A 25696-nucleotide genomic window follows, 5' to 3' on the forward strand; every position below is an offset into this window, starting at 1 on the left:
GTGCAGGCACCTTTTCAAAGTCGCTGTACGTTTTTATAAGTTGCACCAGTTTGAACAGGTGTCATTGAAAATAATGGGATGTCAAAAGTTGCAGTAAAAATCGCAAGTGTAAATGGAGTCTTATAATTGCGCAGTTTGTCCATCTGACGTGCATAGCCACTGAGTCTTTGACTAGAGTAAGCCAAAATGTTTCCAGCATGTTTCTTCTACAGCAGTAATCGGGTAGAGCCCCATGCATGGTAGAACTGTCACATGGCCGCCCGTGACAAATGAAAAATGCCTTTTCATAACATTACAATTCCAGATGTTTGTCACTATTGCTTCTAAGCAGTTGGTTCCATCGCCTAATTTTCTTGGTTTTGAAATATGGGCCACCTGTGACAGTTAAAATGCCTGCCGTGGTTTGTCAGCATTGGGCTCCTTTCACACTGGGGCGGTGGGGGCGTCGGTAAAGCGCCGCTATTTTTAGCAGTCGTATTCGGCCGCTAGCGGGGAGCTTTTAACCCCCGCTAGCGGCCGAGAAAGGGTTTAAAACCACTGCAGCAGCACTTTGCCGGCCGTATAGCCGCGGTGCCCATTGATTTCAATGGGGAGGAGCGGTATACACACCGCTCCAAAGATGCTGCTAGCAGGACTTTTTTCTAGCATCCTGCTAGCGCACCGCTCCAGTGTGAAAGCCCTTGGAGAGACGGCAGCGGCTGTTTCAGGGCGCTATTTTTAGCGTTCTAGTGCCTGCAAAGCACCCCAGTAGGAAAGGGGTCTATGGGCAAGTATATATGGGCCTTCATATTTTGTAACGTTCTGTGTTTAAATTATGCATTTAATTGTTAATGGCTGTGCTCATTTGTGCTTCCTTTGCTGTTTTTTATCTATAAATCAAGGAGCATGAAGTGTGAATCCTGAAATGCAAGCCATTTCCCTTCTTAAAGTATAACTTAAAGCGGTGGTTCACCCTAAAAACGACTTTCCCCTATTACACTGCCCCCCCCCACATTAGAATACGATTATGCCTATAATTTTTTTTTTTTTTGCTGCTGTACATACCTGGGTACAGCTATTCACCCGTGTCCTCCGGGTTGCGAGTCCCGCGGGAGTGGGCGTTCCTAACATGGCGGTGATTGACGTTTTGACAAAAAAACGAGCTCCCCCGTCGCGTAAGCCGCGTCACGATTGGCGAAAGGAGGCGAGTCGGCGCTATCCTGCGCATCGCCGTTCGGCTCCTTTGGTGTCTTGCGCGGCGGGTCCGTCTGCGGCTTCGGTGGTGTCCTCCTCGTCGGGTCCGGTGTCCTTCTGCGGCCGTCGTGGTGTCCTCCCCGCGCCGAGTTTGAACCACTGCGCCGGCATATACCGAGCGCAGTACACTCGGGTATAGTCGGGCAGGCTCGGCTCCTCTTGCGGTCACGTCCTGTGCGTCCAGGACGTGACCGCTAGAGGAGCCGAGCCTGCCCGAGTGTACTGCGCTCGGTATATGCCGGCGCAGTGGTTCAAACTCGGCGCGGGTATCGGCATATATCGCGCACTCACGATGAAAATCAGGGCAAAAAAGTGCGCGGTATACGCCGATAAATACGGTAAATCCTAAATTTTGGGTTGTCCCCAGAAAAGTAATAGAGGGAAAATCCTCTAGTTCTGATGACCTGGGGGTCCCAAGGAATTCCGTTTAATTTGCAGGGATTTCCTCCCACTTACTGTTTGGCTATGAGACAGGAAGTGAAGGAAAATCTATGCAATGGGACACAGATGACGAAAAAATAATCTCATGTGGGTTATAACCCTCCCTTTATTCTATTCAAGATGGGGAAAAAAAGTTTAGTTCTACGTTTCTGCAACTTGCTTGGGAGATATATATATATATATTTTATACACACACACACATCCATTTTAAGTGCACAATGGGGTTTATTTACTAAAGCTGGAAAGTGCAAAACCAGGCTCACTTCTGCATAGAAACCAATGGGCCTCTAACCCCAGATTTTTCAATTAGGCTTTGGTAATAGTACATGTTATATTTTCTAAAGGTGCACCAAATGAAAATTCAGGATGCACTTGGCTGAAAATGGCAGTTTAAAAAAAAAAATACTATAATATAAAAAAAAAAAAATACTATAATATAATTAGTATTTTTACTTTTTTTCATTTGATATCATGAATTTGTTGGCTGTTATCAGCAAGAAAAATCCATCCCTTTTTTAAATTCTATGTAGGTCCTTACACTTATTAGTTGCGCTTCCGTTTTGGTGTTAATAATCTTACTTGCTGCATTTGGGGTCCGTGGAAAAAAAACACACTTGAAATGCATTTAAAACGCAGCAATAGCGCACGTGTTATGTTTTTGATGTGTTGTGTATTTTTTTTTTTGTCATCTGACCTATGAAAAATGCATCATAAGCACAGTAAAATTGCGTGCATTTTTGGCACCTTTTATCTCCATCGGCAGAATGCCAAAAACACAATTTTCGGCCGCCAAAACTCCGGTGCGTCTCTAATTTCATATATAGTTTACACATTTCTGCAGCGTGCATTGAATCCTTTCAGGCTGACGGGAGTTTACTGCAAACCCATAAAGAGAAATGGCAACAGCTCATCTGTTTATAATACTCGCAAGTGCATAAATCTATTTTCCGCACTGCTGACCGCTTTTATATCGTGTGGTGACCACCCAGTTATCTGCATCTTATTGATTATTATATTTTTTACACCACATGCCAAGTATACATAACTGCATTTCAAGCACAATGACGGTTCTATCCTGTGAGGATATGAATGGAAACGAAGCACGTGTTCACCATGAAAATTAATTCACAGGCGATGAAAGCGGCTGTATGTAGGCTGTTAAATACTCAAATATAAGCCGAGGCACCTAATTTTCCCACAGAAAACCGCATTGACTCGCGTATAAGCCTAGGGTGAGAATGCAGTAGCTACTGTAAGGCTGCATTCACATTGTAACGCCGCGTACACTGCGTATTTTGCTGCGATTTGTTTACTTTTTTTTTTAAACAAATAATTTCCATTGATGTCTATGCCCGAACGCCAATGCCGCCTGAAAAAAGGGTCCGGGACTTGTTTTCAGGCGTTCGGCGTGAGATGTGAACCATCTCATAGACATCAATGGAAATTCGCCCCTCCAGCAGCACGAGCGTCGCGCTTCAGGCGTATATACGCTGAGGTGTGAATGCAGCCTAAGTGGAAAAGAGGGTCAACAATGCCCGTTTGCAGCCTTCACTGTGCCCATTTGCAGCCTCATGTATGTTTTTGATCTCCCGCTTTGTCTTGCAACTGCAGTCGGCGGCCGTCCACTGTAACAAAGCTCCGCCTTCTCACCGTGATAGTCTGAACACTGATTCAGTTACCCAGAATTGTTATCAGTGTTCCGTCTATCACGGACGAGGAGGCGGGCGGGGCTTTGTTACAGTGGACGGCCGCTGACTGCAGTTGCAAGACACAGCGGGAGACTCGAGTATAAGCCAAGGGGGGCTTTTTCAGCATAAAAGATGTGCTGAAAAAGTCGGCTTATACGCGAGTATTTACGGTACTTGAAATCTGTTCGATCCTTTTATGTTCTTGTTTTGAGCAGGGTGGCAAGAATCCCCCTCAACCAGACAGGTCTGCATGTCTTAAAATTATTGAAGGCAAATATTTTCCTGGCTTTTTCTTTTCATAATATAATGCAGATTACCGTATTTATCGGGGTATAGCGCGCACCCCTAAAGTTGCCCCGAATTCCTGTGGAAAGTTTTTTTGTACTTACAGTTTTGGTGTCTTGCGCGGCGTCCATCGGCGGCTTCGGGTGTCCTCTTCGTCGGGTCCGGCCCCCTTCTGCGGTGTCACGCGCCGAGTTTGAATACTGCGCCGACATATACTGAGCGCAGTACACTTGTGTATTGTCGGGAAGGCTTGGCTACTCTCGCTCTGACGTCCAGGACGTCAGCGTGAGAGGACCCGAGACTGCCCGACAATACACGAGTGTACTGCGCTCAGTATATGTCGGCGCGGGTATCGGCGTATACCGCGCACCTACGATTTTGCACTGATTTTCAGGGCTAAAAAGTGCGCGGTATACGCCGATAAATAAGGTACTTTGTCTACTGCTGAGGAGGTGGTACCATTATAATTTGAGGCAGTAACATCCTAAATGCCTACAGTAGTGGACTATCTTGTCTCGGCAGCGTGGGAGCTAGGGAGATACTTTTTCTACTCCCTCCTTTTTTCTTTCTTTTTCTTTTTTTTCCTTCTAGAATTGGATACAAACATCTAAAGTTATTGCATTGTCTGTCTGTATAGGGCAGTGATGGCGAACCTTGACACCCCAGATGTTTTGGAACTACATTTCCCATGATGCTCAACTACACTGCAGAATGCATGGGCATCATGGGAAATGTAGTTCCAAAACATCTGGGGTGCGAAGGTTCCCCTTCACTGGTATAGGGCATTTTAGTTGGAACCAGCTATACGGCCTGCACGTTTTACGATTTCCCCGCGTGCTCTCAACCTTGGTTTGAGTTAAAGTGGTTGTAAACCTCAGACATGAATTATGAACAAAGCAATATCCCTCTACAGCGTGTACTTGTGTCAATCCAGACACCAAGAGAAAAATGGAGACAGGAGGGGGAGCTTCAGCACATTGACAGCCTCGGCTCTGTTCCTGTGTGCTGTATGAAGAGGAGTGTGTCCCTTCCCTCCAATCAGCTCTGGGAGCTCTCCTCACCTGATGTAACCAGTTCTCCGCCCCCTGCGTTTCAGAGCTGAGAGATCCTGTGTAAATTCTGCACTTGGTGCGCTGTAGATAGACAGGTACAACTTGCACTATATTGTCAAAAGTATTGGGACACCTGCCAGTACACACGTAAACTTTAATGCCATCCCGGTCTTGGCCCGTAGGGTTCAGTATTGAGTTGGCCCATCCCTTACACCTATAACAGCGTCAACTCTTCTGGGAAGGCCGTCCACAAGGTTTTAGGAGTGTGTGTGTGTGTGTGTGTGTGTGTGTGTGTGTGTGTGTGTGTGTGTGTGTGTGTGTGTGTAGTGAAAAGTAAAGTGGTAAAGCATGTGTATGTGTGAACCAATAAAAGTGCATCTATGCAAAATTAATGCACAGTGAATAAATTTCAAGTGTTTAAATGGTATTGGCTTGCACCAATACAGTACACAGACTGAGTGCTGAATAACATTGGCTTTCACCGATTGTACTAGCGTATGAACCATATTTATCGGGGTATTGCGCCCTCCGGCGTATAGCGCACACCCATAATGTGGACCCGCAATTCCTGTAAAAAAAAAAAAAATAGTACCTACAGTTTTGGTGTCTTGCGCGGCAGCCTCGTCGCGTCCGTCTGCGGCTTCGGTGGTGTTCTCCCGCGCTGTCTCCCTGTCGAATCGCCGCTTCCCGTGCTCAGTTTGAATGCCTGCGCCGACATATACCGAGTGTACTGCATTCGGTATATGTCGGCGCAGGCATTCAAACTGAGCGCGGGTATTGGCGTATATCGCGCACCCACGATTTTCCCCTTATTTTAAGGGGGAGGGAAGTGCGCGGTATACACCGATAAATACGGTATATTCTATTGGTGCAAGCCAATGTTATTCAGCACTGTCTGTGTGTATTGTATTGGTGCAAGCTAATATTATTTAACACTTTATTCACTGTGCATTCGTTTTGCTGATTTTGTATAAATGCACTTTTATTGGTTCACACCCACACATGCTTTACCTTTTTTACTTTTCACTATATACACATTTGTCAGGTTGCAGTGTTGTCAGCGTGTTTTTTTGTGCATTATTCTTATTCCTTCCATTTTGTCTATGGGAATGTTTTCCCATTCTGTTTTCGCATTCTTCCAGAAGCGAGGTCAGGCACGGATGTTGGATGAGAAGGTCTGGCTTGTATCTCTGCTCTAATTCATCCCAAAGGTGTTCTATCAAGTTGAGGTCAGGACTGTGTAGGCCAGTCAAATTCCTCCATCCTAAACTCGCTCATCCATGTTTTTTATGGACCTTGTTTTGTGCACTGATCCAAATCATTTGGTGGAGCGGGGGGGGGGGGGGGGGGGGATTATGGTGTTGGGTTGACCCCTTGATTCCCCAATGAAGAACTCTTAAGGCGTCAGCATACCAAGATATTTTGGACAGTTTCATGCTCCAACATTGTGGAAACAGTTTGGGGATGTTCCTTTCCTGTTCCAACATGACTGTGCACAAAGCAAGGTCAATTTGGGGTGGATGAACTTGACTGGCCTGCACAGAGTACTGACCTCATCTCAATAGAACACAATTGGGATGAATTGGAGTGGAGACTGTAAGCCAGGCCTTCTTGTCCAACAACAATGGCTGACCTCACAAATGCGCTTCTGGAAGAATGGTCAAACATTCCTATAGACTAGGGATCCTCAAGCTACGGCCCTCCAGCTTTTGTAAAACTACACATCCCATGAGGCATTGTAACACTCTGACATTCACAGACATGACTAGGCATGATGGGAATTGTAGTTCCTGAACAACTGGAGGGCCGTAGTTTGAAGACCCGTGCCATAGACGCTCTCCTTAACTTTGTGGACGGCCTTCCCAGAAGAGTTGAAGCTGTTATAGCTGCAAAGGGTGGGCCAACGAAATATTGAACCCTACAGACTAAGACTGGGGTGTCATTAAAATTCATGTGCGTATAAAGGCAGGCGTCCCAATACTTTTGGTGTATATAGGAGGATTTGTTTCATCTGTGTATCGCCTGAGGCCAGTCACTTCACTGGGTATATGGAAAGGTTTACAACCACTTTAATTACAACTTTAGTATTACTTTAATGTTAGTCTGCAGTCATTCCATTTGAATGAAGACAACTGTCCACTAGCGAACCTAATTTTTAAAAAAAATTTCCATTTCATCTTTTAGATACTCCACTTCAGATTTCCCTAAGAAGCTCACCCCATGACGGCAAGGATAGATTGTGTGAAAAGAGGCGTCATTCAAGCCCAGCCACAAACAGTTCAAATTCCCACCGACCGTCCCTAAAAGACAAAAGCAAGGAGAACTTGATCCAGAAGGCTCAACGCAAGCCAGACAAGCTGTCTGAAAGTGGTAATGTTCATTAAAAGTATTTACTAAGAATTTAAATTTTTATTTTTTATTTTACACTACATAAAGCAGGTGCGTGTTCGTCCGATCCCCCATAGGGGAGAGCGGAGGAAACAAAGGGCGGTCCCTGCAGTGTGCGGGGACCGCCCTGTCAGCTGCCAGCTCAGCGGGGATTTTACGGAGGATCCCCGCTGAGCTTTACGGACACACGGAGCGGATCATTACTGATCCGCTCCGTGTGAAAGGGCCCTAAGGTAGTCGTCTTATTGTATCGTCACAAAACCATCAAAGAGTAATGGTAATGGCTTGTAAAAGATGGTTTAACAAGATGCTGTCAGTTTCCCAGCAGATGCCCATACATATATTGTTTGTGTGCATAGCCAAAACTTTTCTTTGAACTTGCTTTGAAGGTTTCCTCTGCTGTAAATAGGAAGTGGGACGGAGATTTACTGGAAAGCAAAGCAAGCTACGTGCACTTTGCCAAATTCAGTGTAGTAATTAAATGCAATGAAAATACTTCTTTCATGTGTGGCTTTTTTGTGTATTAGGAGAGGTCTTGGCTGTTGAGGGATAGAGCCACATCCTAAGCACACTGGTTGTAGGGTCATGAGATCGATCTGCACGATCTCCCAGTCATTGTCTGTGTAGTTCTTCTACACCAGTTTTTTCACTCCAAAACCATGCCGTGCACTTGGGCAATTTAGACCTACTGTCATTTATGTTTGTTTTATGCCATCTGTACCATCAGCATGATGGTCTGGAGAGTTGAGCCCTTTCACATGATCGGACCAACCTGTCTGTTTTTCAGGGAAAGTTGATCAGGCCACCCACTGTCCTTGGGGAGGCTAATGTCAGCGGACATGTGCTTGCTGACACCTGCCTGGCATCCAATTCGACAAAAAATTCACTGAAAATGTTCGCCATCCATCCAGTGGGTCGGATCAAATAAAAACGGACATGCAGTCTATTTCCATCCGATTGCCCCATAGAGTAGAGTGGGCTGTGTCCTTGTCCACTCCATAGTGGAGCAGAGGAATTCTGCTGGCACGGGTTCGCCCCGTGTGAAAGGGGCTCTAAAGTTAGTCTCCTTCCGCCGCCTTCTTTCTTCTTCCGCCGCCGCCTTTCTTCTTCCGCCGCCGCCTTTCTTCTTCCGCCGCCGCCTTTCTTCTTCCGCCGCCGCCTTTCTTCTTCCGCCGCCGCCTTTCTTCTTCCGCCGCCGCCTTTCTTCTTCCGCCGCCTTTCTTTCGCTCTTTCTCTTTCTTTCTTTCGCCCTCTTTTGCCTACTTCTTTCTTTCGCCTACTTTTTTCTTCACTTTACCCAAACGAAATTTATCCTTTTTTTTTTTTTTTTTTTCTTCCCACGGATAGCTTCCTTTAAGTGGTATTTGATCACCTCCTGCGTTCTTAGTTTCTGTCATAAAATAGTTTTCTATTTCGCTGATGAGTTGGCACTGATAGTGGGCACTCACAGGCAGCACATAATCAATGTGGTGATTATCAGCTTGGACCAACCCGCCTCTGACAGGGCGAGCCACCAATCGGCTCGCCCTGTCAGCGTGAACCGAGGAATGCCGTTTTCTGATACTCAGCTGTGATTGGTCACAACTGATCGCATGGTAAGAAACCTGTCAGACTCCTTACCATGATCGGAGATGTGGCATTTGGCGCCCAATCAGGATAACAGAGCCACGTCAATCTTTCAATCTGCTATAGGCCGGGCGGGAAGTGGTTAAAATGATAGGAAAGTCCTTTTTCTTTTTATATTTAAAAAAAAAAAACATGTTATACTTGCCTGCTTTGTGCGGCGGTTTTGCACAGAGCAACCCCGATCCCTCCTCTTTTTGGTTCCCTTGCCGGCTCTCCTGGCCCCTCCCGCCCACCGAGCTTTCTATGGGGGCAGCCGAGCCGCTGCTCTGTGTCCATCCAGATACAGAGCCGCAGCTCAGCACCGCCCCCTCTCTCTCCTCCTTCACTCACTGTCTTTGACAGCAGTGGGAGCCAATGGCGCCCCCTGTCTGCCTCAGCCAATCAGGAGGGAGAGTCCCGGACAGTCGAGTTGCTCATGCAACATTGCTGGAACGAGATGGGGCTTGGGGTAAGTATTAGGGGAACTGAGGGGAGCTGCTGCACACTGAAGATTTTTTATCTTAATGCACAAAATACATCAAGATATTACAACCCCTTTATACTTGGACTAGAGTTTTTTTTTTTTTTTTTTTTTCTTTAACTGTTCCTTTTTTTATAGTTAAAGAAAAAGTAAGAGAAAAGTTCAAAGATTTATTGAGTCTGAAGTCAAAGAAAAAGAAGAAGAAAAAGAAAGCAAAGTCAGGTAATGTTCAAAGAAAACAAATCCTTTCTGTACAGATATCGCAGTACAGCCCCCATGCTACTGACAGGATCCAGTATTGTGTTCCATGGCTCTGTCACCCTGTCCTGTTAGAGGAAGTCCATTTAACATTTACAGCTTTACTACAATTCTATTGATGGCTAGTGCTATGCAAAAAAATTGTGGTTCTGTGTTAAAAATCGGGGTATTCATTAACCTGATCTTAAAGCAGAACGCCAAGCTGCATCTGCTAATTTTGCTGCAAGGCCTTTTTTTTTCTCCCACACACATATGACTCGTATGAAAAATTTACTAAAGTCCCCCAAAATGATACGCGCTATAATCAAGGATCCTGTAGAACAAAAAGTTGGTAGTCGTAATCATAATGGAAAGTTTAGGTAAATCCAGACTCTGTAAAAGTGATCAGGTGGTTTATCCGACGAGCATATTTAATGGGCTGTGTGACCAGTCCGACATGTACAATGGCAGGGGTATGCAATGTGTATTCCTAGAACAACCAGGTTTACTATCCTTAGAAGATTTCACATGGTCTGCTGACTTGGTATAATATAGGGTTGTCCCGATACCACTTTTTTGAGACCGAGTACAAGTACCGATACTTTTTTCCAAGTACTCGCCGATACCGAATACCGATACTTTTTTTTTTTTTTTTTTATGTCATGTGACAGTGGCAGTATTTTTTTTTTTATTATTATTATTTTTTTACAGTGATTTTTTATTTATTTTTAGGGGGATTGTCAGTGTGTTTTTTTTTTTTTTAAATATTTATTGCAATTTTTTAATCAGCCCTGTTGGGGGTCTTTGGAGAGATATCAGGGGTCTTAACAGACCTCTGACGTCTCCCCTTTAAGACAGAGAAAGGGACTAAGGTCACAGATCCTCAGTCCCTTTCTCAGCTCCAGTGGAAATGAATGGACAGGAGACAGAGGCTCCTATCCATTCATAAACTGAAGCATCGTAAACACAGGAGGTTACGATGCTCAGTTATATGAATGGACAGAGTCAGTGATCACTGACTCTGTTCATTCTGAAAAGGTAGGAGCCGGGTTTAGCGGCTCCTACCGCCGCTCTCCATCCTGACAGATTGAGGGGGGAGAGAAGCCGGGCACGGAGGAGCGGGAGGAGAGAAGCCGGTCATGGAGGAGCGGGGGGGTTAGAAGCCGGTCACGGAGGAGCGGGGTGAGAGAAGCCGGTCACGGAGGAGCGGGGGGGTTAGAAGCCGGTCACGGAGGAGCGGAGTGAGAGAAGCCGGTCACGGAGGAGCGGTGAGAGAAGCCTGTCACGGAGGAGCGGTGAGAGAAGCCTGTCACGGAGGAGCGGGGGGGGGAGAGAAGCCTGTCACGGAGGAGAGAAGCCTGTCACGGAGGAGCGGGGGGAGAGAAGCCTGTCACGGAGGAGCGGGGGGTGAGATCCTGTCACGGAGGAGAGAAGCCTGTCACGGAGGAGCGGGGGGGAGAGAAGCCTGTCACGGAGGAGCGGGGGGAGAGATCCTGTCACGGAGGAGAGAAGCCTGTCACGGAGGAGCGGGGGGGAGAGAAGCCTGTCACGGAGGAGCGGGGGGAGAGATCCTGTCACGGAGGAGAGAAGCCTGTCACGGAGGAGCGGGGGGGAGAGAAGACGAGCATGGGGGAAAGACAGCATGGGGGAGCAGACTTGCAACTCCCCTGCCTGCCCAGGTATCGGGTGAGGCATCGGAGCATTTCCCCGAGTACAAGTACTCGGGGAAATGCTCGGTATCGGTACCGATACCGATACTAGTATCGGTATCGGGACATCCCTAGTATAATAAGCAATGACAGATTTTTTCCTTTTTTTACTTTTAAATACTTCTAAATGTATTGCAAGTCCAAAAGAATAACCTGTGATGTGTTGTTTTTTTTTTTTTACTGACAGAGCTGTCTGGTAGTGAAGAGAACATAGAGATTTCTAAGGAGCTCTCACCAAAAAAAATACAACCTTCAAAGCTCAACAGTGATTATAAGACCCCGTGTTCCGGTAAAAGCAGCGATCATGGACGCCGACCAGATACAAGACTAAGTGGTACTTTTTGTGTGTGTTTGTTTTTTTTAATGTTAGGATTGCTACTAAATATCTTGGGGTAGATTCAGGTAGGGAGCGCGTATTTGTGTGCGGGCGTAACGTATCCTATTTACGCAACGCCTCCGCAACTTTGACAGGCAAGTGCAGTATTCACAAAGCATAGTTGCGGCGGCGTAGCGTAAATAGGCCGGCGTAAGCCCGCCTAATTCAAATGTGGAACATGTGGGCGTGTTTTATGTTAATTTATTGTGACCCCCACGTAAATTACGCTTTTTACGAACGGCGCATGCTCCAAATTATCCCGCAAAAAGCCAATGCTTTCGACGTGAACATAAATGACGCCCAGCCCTATTCGCGAACGACTGACGTAATCAGCGGAAAATTCCACGCTGGCCCGACGTCCATACTTAACGTTGGCTGCGCCTCATAAAGCAGGGGTAACTTTACGGCGGAAAAAGCCTAATGTAAACGGCGTATCTGTACTGTGACGGCCGTGAATAGGCGTATCTTGCTGATTTACATATTCTAGGCGTAAATCGGCGTACACGCCCCTAGCGGCCAGCGTAAATATGCAGTCAAGATACGACGGCGTAGGAGACTTACGCTGGTCGTATCTTAGAGAAATTCTGGCGTATGTGATTCTTTGAATCAGGCGCCAAGATACGACGCCTCACACTCAGATATACGACAGATACGCCGTCGTATCTCCTACCTGAATCTGGCCCCTTGTTAGATGGCTTTGTGTGTTTATTGTATTTCTTCAGTCCTTCCCATTCGTAATCATTAATAATCCTATTTAGCAGGTTGTAAGCATAGCAGTACCACTTCAGTCAGTCATAGAGGGACTCCCATCATCAACACAGTCCGTATTGATGGCGGAATCCCTTCCGCGGAGCCATTATGTTCAAGGCGGGGAGGCTGTCTTGGCTGGGAGAATATAGTGATTATTGCTAGCGGCTGGAAGATTTGCATCAAAAATCTGATGGGCTGGTAGTATCCAATCGATCCATCACCTTGGGTACAATCCGCCTGCCCATACATGGTTTGAATATCTGCAGGTCCCTGCTGAAAGGACTGAGATTTGAACAGTCTATGGTCTGCTTAAAGTGGTTGTAAAGTCACTATTGAGAAATCATGTAATCCCCTTTTACAAGATATAATGTGCAGTATCTGAGTTTTTTTTTATTTTTTATTCAGCAAAATGCCTTCTTTTACAGCGCCACTCACATGACCTGCCGGTGCTCTCCTTCCCTGATCTGAGCACTACATTGAGAGGGGCTAAGATTTGCCCCTGACATCAGCCAGGAGGAGAGCGGTGGGAGGCAACGTCGGCACTGTATAGCTGTAATTTTGCAGAATGATTTAAAAAAAAAAAAACAGATGCTGCACATTATATTTTCCTGTAAGAGAGGGGATTACAGAACTTATCATTAGTAATGTTGCAGCTATAGCAGTGGGAGGGGCAGTGAAGAGAGGATCACACAGACTCCCGAGCTGACAAGGAGGGGGAAAGAGGAGACTGCGGGATGACTGAGGCACGTAACCTGACCACAGTAATCGGGGATCAGGAGCCATGATTACCGTGGTCGGCACACTAAGGGACACGGGAACGGGCAGGATCAGCCATGTGTTTTTTTGTTTTTTTTTTAGAGTCCCAACCACTTTAAATGTAAGCATTAGTACCGTATTTATCTGCCTATTGCGCGCCCCGGCGTATAACGCGCACCCCCGAACTTGAAGAAAAATTACTGGGGGGGGGGGGGAAAATGCTTAGTTTGGATGCCCCTCGTTGGTGTCTTGCCTGTCGTCCATCGGTGGCCTCGTCCGGTCCAGCGTCCTTCTGCGGCCATCGTGGTGTCCTCCCCGCGCTGAGTTTGAACCACTGCGCCGGCATATACCGAGCGCAGTACACTCTGGTATAGTCGGGCAGGCTCGGCTCCTCTCGCGTACAGGACGTGACCGCGAGAGGAGCCGAGCCTGCCCGACTATACCCGAGTGTACTGCGCTCGGTATATGCCGGCGCAGTGGTTCAAACACAGCGCGGGAAGCGGGGTATCGGCGTATATCGCGCACCCACAATTTTGCCCTGATTTTCAGGGCAAAAAAGTGTGCGGTATAAATAAATACGGTAAGTATATTTTCCTTCCATATGCTGCACCACATATTTTGTTTTATCTTTTGGGTGGTGAGTGGGTAGCTTGGGCCCAGTGTATCATGGCTTATGCCTGATTTGTCCCTTCTCCTATTCTTGCTTTTTGAAGAGCATCTAATTGTCTGCTAGTTATTGGTGTCTGGCATCTCCCAGACTAGCAGCTTTCGGATGTTTTAGCTGACTTTGAGCATAAAACTAAAAAAAGGAACGGATTTAAGGGTGCAGATAAATACAAAATGTCTTCCAGCTTCATTTACCAAATGTGTTGGTGCTGCCACTTGTTTGCCACTTGTTTGAAAAGCAGGTATAAAACAAAGTACATGTCTAAAAGCCCGTACACACGGGCGCATCGCATATTTCAACAACAATTGTCCTAATCCGACCATCTGTATGCTCCATCGGACAATTGTCGTTGGAATTTCTGACAACAAATGTTGGTTGTGCATGCTCTCAAATTGTCTGACAACAAATGTATTACGTCGGATCATCCGATCGTGTGTACACAAATTCGTCGGACTAAAATCCAAAGTACAAACACGCATGCTCAGAAGCAATGCTAACCATAAGACAACACTAGCAGAAGTTACCCAAAGGGTGGCGCTTAAGAGCTGAAAAATCACATAGTACGTCACTATCTTCGTGTTTGTTGGCTGAAAATGTTCCGCTGTGTGAATGCATACCTAGTTCACGGACAAAGCCCTTTGGATAAAAATCAACGGATTTGTCCGATGAAGTCCGATCGGGTGTATGATGCTTAAGGTTTTCCTTTCTGATATTGTTTTGAGCAGATGAGGAGACGCTCAGCGATTCTTGCACGGAAAGCTTGCTTTGGAGTGATGAGGATTACAACGAAGAGATCGATGTCACGCATGCTGATGACGATATCGATGACGAGGAGGATGGCGACTGCGCTCTTGTGCGCTGCATGTGCGAGGTGCAGGAGGAAAATGATTTCATGATTCAGGTATAAATATAACGGAGATGGGTGTGGGAAGGGGGACCAGCGATACTGTAATGTTTACATGGATGTCTTGTCTCTTTCAGTGTGAACAGTGCTTGTGCTGGCAGCATGGTGTCTGCATGGGCTTGTTAGAGGACAGCGTTCCTGAGAAATATACCTGCTATATTTGCCAGGATCCTCCAGGTAAATATATCTTTGACTGCACCGGATTTATTTTTTATCATAATGACAAGGTACTTTAATTATTTTTAATTTTTTTCACACTTCTGTGAATCTTTTTTTTACACTAGTAGCTCAAGACAGCAAATCAATCCTTTTATTCTGAGTTGACAAAACAATTGATTGTGAACAAAGCCCATACCTTGAGTCTCCACAGATATGTGAATTGACTTCCTTTTTAAAAAGGGAGTGTGTTTTTTTTCCAATTTGTGAAATTGACGAATGGCTGCTTCCTTACAGGCCAGCGTTTGAGTCTGAAGTACTGGTACGATAAGGATTGGTTAAACGAGGGCCACATGCCTGGCTTGTCCTTCTTAGAAGAAAATTATTCTCATCAGAATGCAAAGAAAATCGTGGCCACCCACCAGCTCTTGGGAGATGTGCAGCGAGTAATTGAGGTCTTGCATGGTTTGCAACTGAAAATGAGTATATTACAGTGAGTATCCTCACATGATCCGACCCAATCCATATGAAATCATTTTATCATGGTCTTCTGCACTGAAATTATATATGTGTGTGTGTGTGTGTGTATGTATATGTATATGTATGTGTATGTGTGTGTATGTATGTGTGTATATATATTAGTGTGTGTTTTGTGCCTGTTTATGTCCTGGAGTCTATGGAGTCTGTACTTCTGTGGATCACAGGAGTGCAGTTCTCTCTGCACTTCTGTGACCCATTTGAAGTCCGCTGTTTGTTGATGTCAGAGCCGGTCCAGGCTTGTGTAAGTTCACAACCATATGGTCAGGATCCACCCACATACCTGGCTCTGCCTCTCGGTGAGCTGCTGAGAGCCTGAGCTGGTCGGCCCTGCCCCCTCCACAGCCCAGGGCTCCAGGGGGAGCAGAGAGAGGGTGACTTGGTCACCAGCTCTCTGCTCACGGAGCTGTGAGAACTGGGCGATCAGCGATGTTTGATCACTAGGTTCTCAGTGTTGGAGCTGGCGGGGGACAGATGCAACATCCAGATAGGCAAGAGTGATTCTACAAAAAACAAAGCCATGCTTCTCTTATGGTTTAAAAAAAAATGTCCAGGCAGTACCATTTACTAACTCACTGGCTGTGGTAGAAGATTAAACCGCTCCTGATTTGATGGACATTGTCAGTAGTGCTTTTTGACGCTTAAATGGCAGTTCATTTTTGCCTATTCCGTGCAGGATACGGGAATAGGAACTGCAACCTGCACATGCTCAGTTTGGTGTGTTGCTAGAGAAGTTTTTTTTTTTCTTGGGAGGGTCCATGTGATCAGCACAGGGCCAATCAGTCAGGGCTCTTGCATCCTCATTGGACAGTCATGAGAGAGAATGAAAACTCCTCAGACAAGCTTTAACTAGACACTGATAGAAGTCACAAGACTGCTATATATTGCTGATGAGAAAAGGTATTTGGCAGTTTATGTTTACCAACATGATTACATTTCCATGTTCTGTGTACTGTGGGAGACCAGATATAGTGAATGCAGAGTCCTGGGTTTACTAACACTTAAGAGTTCATGCTTAAAGCTAAGGTGAGTTCTGTATTAACTGGATTGCAGTACTACCGGTCAGGGCCGTTTGAAGACATTTGGGGGCCCCAGGCAAAAAAAAAAAATGACATTTCAGGTTTTAAGTTGAGAGGGGGGGGGGTGTTGGCGACTTACCTCTATCCTCGCACCACGCACACGCCGGCAGATGTTGGTGTCCGCACAGGGGCCCCAGCAGGGAGGGCCCTTGCCGCACCACTGCGTCGTCCTGCAGTCCGGTCGGCTGTGTAACATTACCGCGCGGAACAGGAGATTCAGTTTGCTGTTCCCAGGGCCGGACTGAAAGGAAGTGAACACTCAGTGTGTGCACTTCCTGTCAGTCCGGCCGGGAACAGGAACCCGATTCTCCTGTACCGCGCAGTTATGGTACACAGCTGACCGGACTGCAGGAGAACGCAGCGGTGCGGCAAGGGCCTTCCCTGCTGGGGCCACTGGCCAGCTCGGGGCCCGAGGAAAATGCTTGCTTTGCCTGTCGGGTTCCGACGGGCCTGCTACCGGTAGGGGAGTGATCATATAATATAACCCTCACAACGGCTTTGTTACTGAGAAGTAATCTTGTAACTGAATAATTGTCTCTGACTTAAAACAGGAGCAAGGAACACCCGGACTTAAAGTTTTGGGGCCAACCTTGGAAACAGCACATGGTGAGCGATAAATGTTACATCAGACGTAATGTGGAGGAGAACTCGTGTAAAGAAGATTCCATGAATTACAGGACTTACAATGGCGCCACCGATAAACCTCCCCCTATTCCTTCCGTGGAGGAGTCTTATATCACCAGCGAGCACTGTTATCAAAAACCTCGGACCTATTACCCTGCAGTAGAACAGAGACTGGTTGTAGAAACAAGGAGCTCGTCTTTGGACGGAGGGGTGGACCGGATACGGCAGAGCAGGGAAGACTCCATAGCAGAAAGACTCGGGTGGGAATTGGACAGAGAACTGTTGAAATCGGAGAGCGAATCCAAACATAATTATTGTAAGGTGAGACCATATTGTAACTGGGACTCCCAATGGATAAAGTGGTGGCAATTGAGTGGGGGGGGGGGGGGGGTTTATCAAATGTTATGGGCTTTCCTGTGAATAAAGCCAAACTTCAACCCATTGTAAAGGTTTGTTTTTTATTTTCTAAATGGGTTTCTTTTAAAGGGTCACTAAAGGATTTTTTTTTTTAGCTAAATAGCTTCCTTTAGCTTACTGCAGTCCTGGTTTCATGTCCTCATTGCTCGTTTTTGCTCTGATGTTGCTGTAATACTCCTCTGTTCTGGACACTTCCTGGTTGTCTGTTTCCTTATGAAAAAAGTCATGGGAGAGTTTAGTTTCGTTTTTCCTAGCCATGACTCTCTATGGCACTGTCCAGCACAGAGGCATAAAATAACATGCAAAGACTAAACTAGTTTCAGTTTCGTTTTTGCATCTAGGAGGCACATTATATGGTTGATTTTTATCTATTTTTAATCGTTTTTAAAAGGAATCAGTTAACTATTATGTCTCCATACCCTGTAAACAGTCATTTCAGCAAAAAAAATGTTTCCTTTAGTGATCCTTTAAGCTAGTGCATTGTTGGTTCCCTTCTAAATGTTTTTTTCTTTGTTTGTTTGAATTTCTCACTTCCTGTTCCTCCTCAATAAGCTGTTCTGGCTGACTTTCCACCATGGATGATGGGGCAAGCTTACTGAGGAGAAACAGGAAGTGACAAATTCAGACAAAGAAAAAAAAAAACATTTAGAAGGGAAATTGAAGGAAAAGGTAAGTGAACCAACAATGCACTAGCTTTAAAGGAACCCATTTAGAAAATGAAAAACAAACCTTTACAACACCTTCCGGTTCCTGGTCACCTGATTGGCTATCACTAATCAGTCACTGTGCAGCCTTCCCATGTGTTTCTCTAAAAATTTGTATCTTTTTCTTCTTGAAGGGGAGAAAGATGTAAACAAACAGGTGTGTACAAAAAAAGAGCTAGATCAAGTTTTTTTTTTTTTTTTTTTCTTTGATCTGGGTCAGGGTCAAAGGTCAATATATTTTAGGTAGGGTTTTAAAGGGGTTGTAAAGGAAAAAAATGTTTTCCCTAAATGGCTTCCTTTACCTTAGTGCAGTCCTCCTTCACTTACCTCATCCATCCATTTTAATTTTAAATGTCCTTATTTCTTCTGAGAAATCCTCACTTCCTGTTCTTCTGTCTGTAACTACACACAGTAATGCAAGGCTTTCTCCCTGGGGTGGAGAACGCCTCTTGAGGGGGGAGGGGGGTGAGCAGGAGTGTCAGGACGCTCTCTACTTTGCAGATAGAGAAAGGAGCTGTGTGTTAGTGGGCCTCCTGACACTCCTGCTCGCCCCCTCAAGAGGCTTTCTCCACACCAGGAAGAAAGCCTCCCATTACTGTGTGGAGTTACAGACAGAAGAACAGGAAGTGAGGATTTCTCAGAAGAAATAAGGACATTTAAAAGCAAAATTGAAGGATGAGGTAAGTGAAGGAGGACTGCACTAAGGTAAAGGAAGCTATTTAGGGAAAAAAAAAATTCCTTTACAACCCCTTTTAAAGGTATTTTTTTATTTTTTTATTGGTGTCTGGTGTGTTTTTAGGTAGGATACAAAATGGCAAAATGTGCACTATAGTTTCTGGGGCCTACTTAAGGGTACATACAATAAACAACTATTCTCCTGCTCCCAACGATCGCAGTGATGCCACATATGTATATTTTGATGGCTGAAATATTTCGGACGAGAATGGTGTTTTCGGCATTTTGCCAATAGAGAATAAGGTGCCGATAATGGTCCCCGAAAACGCATGCAATATTTCTGTGTGTTTTTTTCTTTTTTGTTTTGTTTTTTTAAATAAATAAATATATATATATATATATATATATATATATATATATATATATATATATATATATATATATATATATATATATATATATATATATATATATATATATATATATATATATATATATAATTAGTGCTGTCAAGCGATTAAAATTTCTAATCGCGATTAATTGCATTAATGTCATAGTTCACTCACGATTAATCGCGCGATTAAGGAGGTTCACCCTTTAAAACATTTTTTTTTTTTTGTCAGCACGTACCTCTTAATCCCGATTTTTCACCTGACGGCGATCCCGCGGGAGTGGGCGTTCCCAAGCACTGCCTGTGATTGACAGGCTTGCGAAGGGCACATACTGCGCGTCACAGGTTGCCGACAGAACCCGAACGTCGGTGCTCATGCGCCGTATAGAGCCGCACCGACGTTCGGGGTTTTTTTTCGGCAACCTGTGACGCGCAGTATGCGCCGTTCGGAAGCCTGTCAATCACAGGCAGTGCTTGGGAACGCCCACTCCCGCGGGATCGCCGTCAGGTGAAAATCGGGATTAAGAGGTACGTGCTGACAAAAAAAAAAATGTTTTAAAGGGTGAACCTCCTTAATCGCGCGATAAAAAAATTTACGGCGTTAAAATGGGTTTGTGTTAACGCCGTTAATAACGCGTTTAACTGACAGCACTAATATATATATATATATATATATATATATATATATATATATATATATATATATATATATATATATATATATATATATATATATAAAAATAAAAGAGAGATATTATATTCTATATAATTTTTTACAGTTTTAAGAACATGTGTCTAAATTGGATATGGGCAAGCAGACTGCTAAAATAGGTAAACAGTGTGTATGTGTATAATATATTTTAGGGTCTTATTATGACACTTGGCCTGAGAAAGGTGGTTTCCCTTTTTAATCCACAATGCAATCTTGAACTCTACAGCTGGATTATGTTGCAGAGTAACCAATTGTCATTGTTTTTTTCTAGTTTAACAAGATTCTTTGTTTGGAAATATAGAGGATGGACAAGTATATTCAAATTTTTATTTTTTAGGTCCGAGAATGCTTATCGAAGAGAAATCCACCCCAAGAATCGCCTCACACACAGCCCATGGACAATGGAGATGCTACAGTCAGTTCACAGCTGCAGTGGCAGCTCAATCTCTTGTCTCATCTAGAATCGCTGCAGGATGAAGTCACACACAGAATGGATCTAATAGAGAAAGAACTTGATGGTAAGAAGCTAGGCTCCAATCACATTGCTCCAAATGGTAATTTAATCGGTTATCTAGGCAAATGGAAAAACGACTCCAATTCGCAAAGGTGTGAACCCAGCCTAAACCATTCCAGCTGCTGTAGTGTGGCAGCAGAAAATGTCTTTCATTTCAGCCGTTTATCAGCTTTCTGCTGACTTGCCGGTTGCTTCGGCGACTGTAGCGGTTACGTATAAATTGATCCGTATATTGCAAAAACTGCTCTGGCGGTGAATAGGTGACAGTGTCGCTCACGGACAAATTTTCTTTACTGAGGTATTTTGCTGTTTCAAGGGCACACACAAATTTAAGGCTTGACATGTTTGGTATCTATTTGCCCAACGCAGCCTCATCTTTTATACCAGGGGTGCCCAACCAGTGGCCCGCGGAGCCTTCTGTGGTGGTCCGCGACCTCCTGCTCTGGAATGGCTGATTGGCAAGCCCAGATCTGGTTGCCAACCTGCCATACAATAGAAAGTATTCAGCGCTGGAAAAAACAATATAGCAATAATGGGAAAATGCAAGCCAGCACTCAGGATAAATTCATAAAAAACGTCCCAAAGCAAAAATACAGTGCAGCGCAAATAAAATATAAAATAAAAAAATAAAAAAGTAAATATAAAAATAAATAAATAAGAAGTCCATAAGTGTACGTGAAAAGAAAATCCAATCAATCGCGCAGTGCAGGTAAAAATAAGTGACCAGATAGATATCCTCCATCGTGCATAAGGATGGCCTCTCGCCTCAAATCGACCTTAAAAGGTCACTGAGCATAATGATCAAACGTCCTGTGGGCGGGACTTCTTCAGCGTGGGGCAGGTCTGCCTGCCCCACACTGAAGAAGTCCCGCCCACAGGACGCAACGCGTACAGGGCGGAGGAGCTACGCATGATGTAACCAGCGATCGCCGCAGTCTGTATTGTTACACTGTCTACACTGCACGCCGGTCGGCTAGCAGTCTTGTTAGAGTGCCCCAGCATGTGAGTGGTTTTAAATGTGTTAGTTTACAATAAATTGTTGCTACTGAGAGCATTAGATATTCTTTTGTCCTATATGGTGGATTATTGCTGCTGAATTTTGGTCATTTGTGATTCCCACGGAGCTGCCAAGCGATCCCTTAACTTATCCTACCAGGATCCTTTGATATTCATGCTCAGTGACCTTTTAAGGTCGATTATTTGAGGTGAGAGGCCATCCTTATGCATGGTGGAGGATATCTATCTTGTCACTAATTTTTACCTGCACTGCGCGATTGAAAATTGATTGGATTTTCTCTCTTTTTCACGTACACTTATGCACTTCTTATTTATTTTTAAATTTATATTTTATTTGCGCTGCACTGTATTTACTGTATTTTTGCCAACCTGCCATCCCAGAGCATCAGTGTTGTGAATGAAGCCGGCGGTAGAGGAAGCAAGCGGCTTTTCAGAAAGTGCACCACACCTGCAGGTTAATAATAGACGTCTATGGCAAAGTGCAGCTAACCGGCGGGAAAACCACAGGTACACTGCGCTACACCCACATTGTGGGAAGACCACAATCGGTCCAACCCAATCGGACCCTCTATTCACCTCTATGGAGCGGCAGATGTAAACAGACTTTTTTGTCCGTTTACACCTGCCTACCTCCAATCCAATCTGTAAAAAAAAACAGAAGTAAATTCCCTTCGCTTCCATTTGATTGGATCGGAGGGCCCATAGAGTAGATTGGGCTGTGTCTGCTTTGCATATTCAGACTGGACACTGACCTGTCATCTACCCACTCCGCTCATTGTGGCCCACAGCGGGTTACCAAGTCGCTTAAGTGGCCCTCTGCCTTCAAAAGGTTGGGCACCCCTGGTTTATACTCTAACAAAAATTTGGTATTATGTGGTTTGTGTGCTCTAAAATTATTTTGAGTGTGTGTGTTTGTGTTTTGTCTTGTTCTGAAAACTTAAGATAAACATTTTACCTAGTATGTGCAACTGCCACTGTTTTTATACTAGAGGTTCTCTGCTTTTGGAAAAATGTATTGGGGGGATTTAAAGGGTAAGTTTACCTTTTGGAAAATGTTCCACCCATTTTTAGGGTGCAACATCTAACATGTTCCAGCATCTACAGCCTCCTCCCTGTGACAACGGGCAGGGTATCTTTTCCCTGCACCCGCTATCTCAGGGATATGCAATTAGCGGACCTCCAGCTGTTGCAGAACTACAACTCCCATGAGGCATAGCAAGACTCTAACAGCCACAAGAATGACACCCAGAGGCATGATGGGACTTGTAGTTTTGAAACAGCTGGAGGTCCACTAATTGCATATCCCTGCGCTATCGCAATTGGAAAGCGGCGTGGCCGTGCAGGGCTCTGCCCACACGACCTTGTCATTCATTCAGTTTCCTGTGAATGAGTGCCTACAAGTAACGCTAGCCATTGGGGCTGACTGTATGGAGTTCGTAATGAACTACAAGGGCACTAGGGGTGCTCTAGGTAGCTCATTGATTCTTCCTCCTCTCAGGTGCCTGCCCATTCGCTATATCTGAAACTGCAGGAGTCTTTCTGCTCTGCAGGCTCCTTAGAATTAATACGGTAAATGCATTTTTATTTTATTTTTACCTGCAAAATAAAGGCTATTTTCATTATTTATTTATTTTATTTTTTTTTATTTAAAAAAATATAAGAATGAAGACCAGAGTGACCAAAAGCCACCAGAGTGATGGATCTATAGAATAAACACTATATCCATAAAAAAAAAAAAATATATATTTTTTAATTACTGTTTTTATTGAATTTTTTCAAAATGTGAACGTATCCTTTTAATCATCAGGCCTTAAATGTGAATTTTTTTAACATGTCTAAGAAAAATAAAAAAAACTCCTGGCTGTGTAAAGGTTAAACGCTTCTCTGACCAGTTATGCTCTTTACTTCTTTACAGTCCTAGAAAGCTTCTTGGACTACACCGGGGAATTGGAGCCCCCAGAACCTCTCGCAAGGCTTCCTCAGCTTAAACACCGGATCAAACAGCTTCTTATGGACCTTGGCAAAGTGGAACAAATTTCTCTATGTTCAACATGAAGAGACTGGAGCTGGTAAAGAAAACCGCTCCAAAAAAAGAAAAGGAATCGAGGCCTCCGGCACCGCAGATCCTTGAGTAGCATGTGGACTGCATGTGCTGTGGACACACACACTGTTGCGGGATGGAGGCTTTAAATTATGCTCCTCATGAAATGAGCAAGATGTTAATACTGACTGGTAACAGGCTAGAATCGTACTCGAATGTAGTAATGAGGCTTGTATGAATTGTTTGTTCTGTTTTTTTTTTGTTTTTTTTTAAAGTTCCCCTTTTCTTTGTAATTCTTTTTGTTGTCCTAAACAGTTAGTCATTCATTTTGTTGGCTCTTTTCTGTTAAACTTTTTTTACTTTCAATAGCGTGCAGAAATGTGCTGTTGAGTTAATTTGTACATCTGCAAGATGGGTAATTTGAGTCATAAAAGAGCACCTGTCATTTAGCAGTGGACCTAATGCTATAAAGGAGTGGTAGGGAAGACGGATCCTGTCCCTGGCTGCTGTTGTAGTGAAGATGTTGGTCTGTATTTGGAAGCGCCAAGTCCAAGGTCTGATTGTGTCCTATTAAAATGCAACCCTATTCTAGTTCCTTTAAAGCGGGGGTTCTCCCTAAAAAAAATAAATGTTTTTCTAGCATGTCATTCAGCATAGTAGCGTGAGCTACAGTATGCCTTTATATTTTTTTTTGCGCCGTACTCACTGTTTAATCGCGTAGTAAAGTTTCAGGGGAATGGGCGTTCCTATGCAGAGGGCTCGTGATTGCCGGCTATGGAGCGTCACGCTTCACGGAAATAGCCGAAATAGGTGTTTGCTCTTCACGGCGCCTATGCAGTCAGCTCCGATGTCTGTGCGCAGGCGCCGTGAAGACCTGAGACCTACTTCGGCTAATTTCGTGACGCGCCATAGCCGGCCGTCAATCACGAGCCCTCTGCATAGGAACGCCCATTCCCCGCGGGGAGTCTGAAACTTTACTACGCGATTAAACAGTGAGTACGGCGCCAAAAAAAAATATAAAGGCATACTGTAGCTCGCGCTACTATGCTGAATGACATGCTAGAAAGTTGTTTTTTAGGGTGAAACACCGCTTTAAGCAGCCCTGGGGGGTTACTATGTGAGAGGGTAAAGTTGGCCTGACACAGCTGCCTTATTGACCATCACAGCTCTGAGGGATAAATGCTAGATAATGGGCATTGCTCCTGCCCGTGTGGGATGTATCCTTCTGTGCATGAAGTCGGTTCTGATTTAGCTTGGGGGGGTGTGCATGGCTGTTCTTCCCAAGGGTCACCTTGGAAGGAGAAATTGAGCAGCAGAAAGGAAGTTGGAGAACCTAGTTTCAGAAATCTAGTGGTTTCCTGGCTTTGCTAATGCAAAGCAATACGGTAACGGTGGACCCAGCTGCTACATATAATTTACTTTATCTCTCCTGTTGCTCTTTTCTCTGGCTAGAAACACAGAAAAAAGCCGAAAGATTGGTCATGAACTTTCGCAGGGCCAGGGTCTGTCTCCACCTAGTGGTGCTGCTGGGTGCTTGATCTGCCAGTGATCAAGCACCAGTGCTGTCACATAGGAGGAAGGAAAGTTGGTTTTTCCTTTGCGTCTGGCGGTATTACGAAGTAATAGGGTAGTGAAAGCAAGTGTATTCAGCTGGTTGGGCTGTCGATATTGCAGCGATAGTCCTTTTATTATCTTGGCTTTTTCAGCTGAGCTACTGTTGTCCTGAGATCCTGTATTCCTCTGAAGAATCCACTAGAGCAGGGATATGCAATTAGCGGACCTCCAGCTGTTGCAGAACTACAAGTCCCATGAGGCATAGCAAGACTCTGACAGCCACAAGCATGACACCCAGAGGCATGATGGGACTTGTAGTTTTGCAACAGCTGGAGGTCCGCTAATTGCATATCCCTGCACTAGAGAGATGATGCAACACATGTGTCCTGCACACTAGTCAATGGGTGAGAATCTAGGTTGATGCTGGACCACCAAAAACCTAAACTCCTGCATGGGATAAAGGATTTACCCCTACTAACGTGATCGACTTATCTTTGCTTTTTAAGCTGAGCGACTGTTGCTCCTAGCCTGAGATCCTGTATTCCTCCTGAAGAATCCACTAGAGAGCTAATGAAACCTGTGTCCTGTCCTGCACCCTCTAGTCAATGGTTGACCATTTAGGTTAATGCTGGACCACCAAAAACCTAAACTCATGCTGGGGGGGGGGGGGGGTGGATGGATGGATGAAGGATTTACCACCACT

At 44.8% G+C, this 25696-nt stretch overlaps 1 protein-coding gene across 8 annotated transcripts in view; it reads left to right on the plus strand.

Annotated features, from left to right (window-relative positions):
• The window catches only part of PHF20 (PHD finger protein 20), a 104235-nt gene extending 80532 nt beyond the window's left edge, over positions 1-23703 (plus strand). For 6 of the 8 annotated variants that reach the window (XM_040330634.1, XM_040330640.1, XM_040330637.1 and 3 more), the window contains 9 exons: positions 6884-7069; positions 9312-9395; positions 11307-11453; positions 14391-14569; positions 14650-14749; positions 15026-15221; positions 16896-17289; positions 20205-20385; positions 23314-23703. In XM_040330634.1, the coding sequence (XP_040186568.1) occupies positions 6884-7069; positions 9312-9395; positions 11307-11453; positions 14391-14569; positions 14650-14749; positions 15026-15221; positions 16896-17289; positions 20205-20385; positions 23314-23453 (1607 nt within the window). In that variant the 3' untranslated portion in view covers positions 23454-23703. The remainder of the gene's footprint in view (positions 1-6883; positions 7070-9311; positions 9396-11306; positions 11454-14390; positions 14570-14649; positions 14750-15025; positions 15222-16895; positions 17290-20204; positions 20386-23313) is intronic. The other 2 variants (XM_040330636.1, XM_040330638.1) reach the window with 2 other exon arrangements.
• Positions 23704-25696: the final 1993 nt, after the last annotated feature.

Source organism: Rana temporaria, chromosome 12 (assembly GCF_905171775.1).
Source record: "Rana temporaria chromosome 12, aRanTem1.1, whole genome shotgun sequence".
Taxonomy (NCBI): Eukaryota; Metazoa; Chordata; class Amphibia; order Anura; family Ranidae; genus Rana; species Rana temporaria.